Source organism: Sinocyclocheilus rhinocerous, unplaced genomic scaffold (genome assembly GCF_001515625.1).
Source record: "Sinocyclocheilus rhinocerous isolate Xijiao unplaced genomic scaffold, SAMN03320098_v1.1 scaffold2117, whole genome shotgun sequence".
Classification (NCBI taxonomy): domain Eukaryota; kingdom Metazoa; phylum Chordata; class Actinopteri; order Cypriniformes; family Cyprinidae; genus Sinocyclocheilus; species Sinocyclocheilus rhinocerous.
Genome location: NW_015626361.1, coordinates 765876 through 769231, shown reverse-complemented (window position 1 = coordinate 769231; position 3356 = coordinate 765876). Strand labels below are relative to the sequence as shown.

General features: G+C 38.7%; 1 protein-coding gene across 5 annotated transcripts in view; it reads left to right on the top strand.

Moving 5' to 3' along the window:
• LOC107711701 (ribosomal protein S6 kinase 2 alpha-like) overlaps window positions 1-3356 on the top strand; it is a 68774-nt gene that overhangs the window by 2158 nt on the left and 63260 nt on the right. For 3 of the 5 annotated variants that reach the window (XM_016516765.1, XM_016516758.1, XM_016516743.1), the window contains exon 1: window positions 397-1013. The exons of the other annotated variants lie outside the window; for them this stretch is intronic. In XM_016516765.1, coding sequence (XP_016372251.1) covers window positions 951-1013 — 63 coding nt within the window. In that variant the 5' untranslated portion in view covers window positions 397-950. Of the gene's footprint in view, window positions 1-396; window positions 1014-3356 lie in introns of those variants that run through there. 5 annotated transcript variants of the gene reach the window in all.

Genomic DNA, 3356 nt, shown 5'->3' with positions numbered 1-3356 from the left:
TCGCATACTGTTTTTCGCCTACTATATAGTATGGAAGTATGCGATTTCGGACGCAGCTATTGTTTTGACTCTGCTCTGCTACTCTGTGCACGGATGACGTATGCATGCAATTTCCCGCAGAATCCGTTCCTACAGCTCTAATACAAATCGTTAATAGGATGTTGTTTTATTAACGTGTATTTGAGTAAAGTAAAAAAGGTAAAAAAAATTTCTTTGCACTCTCTTATTAATAACATTTTGTTATTTTTATATTTAAAAATTGCGAAGTGTAGCTTTAAATGTATCCATTTACGTTTGCGAGAGTGTAACTGTAACTGGTTGTGATCATACAGCTGAGAACTTGCAGTGTCTGTTAGTGGCCAGAGAGGGGCGTCAGTAGAGGGGTATAGGAGAAAGGGGCTGGCCGAGAACTGTCTTCAAACCAATGATCGGCAGAAGCTCATGCGCTTTTACACTGAGAATTCGGTTCAGAGCGGAACACACTGACAGCATCAGCTCCTCTTTTCATGTGTCTGCGTGCACACCGATAGTGAGTGTCAGCTGAGAAACCACCTCATTACAATAACATCTTTTATTTCATTTCCTCGGAGGAGACGTGTTTCATCGCCGCAGACGCACGGCGCATGGTCCTCTTAACCCGAGTCCACCTGTGTGTGAGTAAGTGGGAGAGATTTGTTCATTTCCAGGAACGGGGCTGTGCAATTCCTCTTCCTCACCGGACAGAGAGGAGAATCCGTCAACGTCATTTAAACGGGAATAACTGCTTCGATTTTCTACGGAGTGACTATGCGCTTCCTGAGCGGATTGTAAGAGAGGAAAGTCGCCCGTTTGCTCCTGATCCAAAGGGAAAGATCAGGTCGTTCTGCAGGGAATACACGGGTTCGGAAGAAATCCTCGTCCAAATTTGAGTAGGCTACTTGAGAGAGACAAGAAGGAGCGTAGGCTACACAATGCCACTTGCTCAACTGGCAGAACCATGGCCCAAAATGGAGCTGGTGCAGTTGGAGACGGAGGTGAGAAGTGGTGAAATCACAGCACTAAAATGAACTGATTTAATATGTGTCCTCAAGGCTCCTCTATCCGTGCCAGAGGTCCACGTGTTTGTTATGGGGAGTTCATGAGAAAAACAGCAATCGTATAGATATGTGATACTTTCAAAGAATTGTAAAATCACTAAACACTGGTGCAGAGTTCTGCAGGTATGGTTAGCAGTCTTTACTTTACTCCTTTGGAGCGCGAGCATGACGCGCCGCGCTTAAGTAGCGCAGGGATGTTTTGTAACACTGGATGGTCATTCCACAGAAAGGTGTCCCCTGTAAACATTTGTGTAAACAATGACTTTAACAGTGAAAAGCTGTCACTAACTCTTACTGTAACTTATAATAGGCTAGACATTTCTTTTACACAATCAACAATCCAGAAACTTTATTCATGTGGATGCATGTTTTGGTCTGTCCCCAACCTTGTGTTTCAAACTACTTCTTGCTTAATGAAGATAAAAAAATAAAAAAAGATTTGGTTTGCTTGAAGCATAACCCAGATTATGCATCAATGTTATCATCATAACTCCTGTTGTTAAAATAATTTACAATTCCGTTGAAAACGTACAAAGGGCAAGCGTCTCTCTCTTTTTATAGTTTTAACTTAATATTTTGTTAGATTTGTCAGTAATGGGTAAATTTGAGCTCTGTTACTATGATTTTGCTCCGTAAACCACAGAATATGTTTAGAAATATCAATAATAATTCTCTTCTACTGTCCACCTTGTAGTGTCATGGGCTCAAGGCTCGAACTGAATAAATGAACTGCAAAACTTTCAACCCTGTTATTGTATAAGTCATAGCTTTAAAGCATACATGAATTTTTTTTTAAAAGTTTGCTTGAGGTTATATAATGAAACCTATTATCACTTAAAAGACATTCTTAAAAATCAGAAATAAAATTACAGAAAAATCTATTCAAAATTAAAAAGCCACCAATTTTGTGGAATGACTCATGCAGCTTGTAACATTAAACTCTAGTGGAAGAATATTAGTTTTCTTACGTTGTGCTCTGTGAACCAGCTGTTTTCCTGTTTCTTGCTGTGCATTTTGTCTTCTGGGGTACATGTGAAATGTCAGAAAATCAAATAAATAATACAGCGGTCTAAGAAGCACTGGGAAATAGTACTTTTTGAATTATTGTGCTCTTGAATTTGTGTATCCAGAATGTTTGTGGTGTGGGGGACAAAACGGCTGGTTTTATTGGTTTTTATTGCTTCAAAAACATCATGGTGAATCTCAATAGCTGCCACAGGTTTAAAATAATCCACTGGTATCTGTAGTATAAACTGATCTTCTGTAAGGTTTAGCTTTCATACAGTGAGATGTGTTTTTTCTTCAAAAGGTTTACATTTCCTTTTGATTTGCAAAGATATATTCAGATACGCTGGTTTGAAGAATCATATATCTTTTGATCACACGCACAGACCACAGTGCTAACAACTCTGAGAGCTAAACTCCTGCTTTATTTCAGTGTTGTACTACAGTAAACTTTCAGCCCTTTGCATTGTACAGCACTGGAATTTGCTCCAGCAACTTCGGCTGGAGGCCAATTTATAACTACAGGGCAAGCTGAGACAATATGGCCTGCTGTGATGTCCATGATTAATAAGAATAGAAGGAAGACGATTTAATTTCTTATCTTGCTCTCAGACTAATGCTGATCTCTTTTGAGAATCGCTACAAGAGACGTGTTTTTTTAGTCTTTTGTTTCTGTCATTGTAATCTGTTCAATTTTAAGCTTAAATTAACTTTCTTTCTCCCTCGCCGTCGCTCACCCCTTTAATGGGTTCACCAATCAGGCAACAGCAGGTTTGCTGCAGAAACACTCGCAGTACTTCTCAGTCCTTTGAATGAAATTCTTTCTGCAGATGAGAAAGAGAGGCAGATCTGAGCAGAAATGAATCTATATTTATACATTTTGCAGAATAACTGTGCTGATTAGTATCTTGCTATACAGCATTTCAGCAAGTACCACAAGACCGTAAAGTGCTTTCTGATGAAAACTAGGTCAAGTAAGTACTAGGTACAGGATACAACTAAACCGCTTGATTTGTATGAAAAATTAATTTCCGCTTCTTGCTCACTGGCAGCTTTCACATACTGGCAATGCTTAAAGGGGTCATATGATGTGATTTCAATTGTTCCTTTCTCTTTGGAGTAGGGCTGGGTATCATTCAAAAATTTTCGATACCGATACCTTTACTTCGATACCGGTTCCTGAACGATACTTTTTTCGATTTAAATTTTATGAAATAAATTTTAACAAGATTACATTATCTAAAAAAAAAAAACTTTGGTTTTATTTTTCAGCTT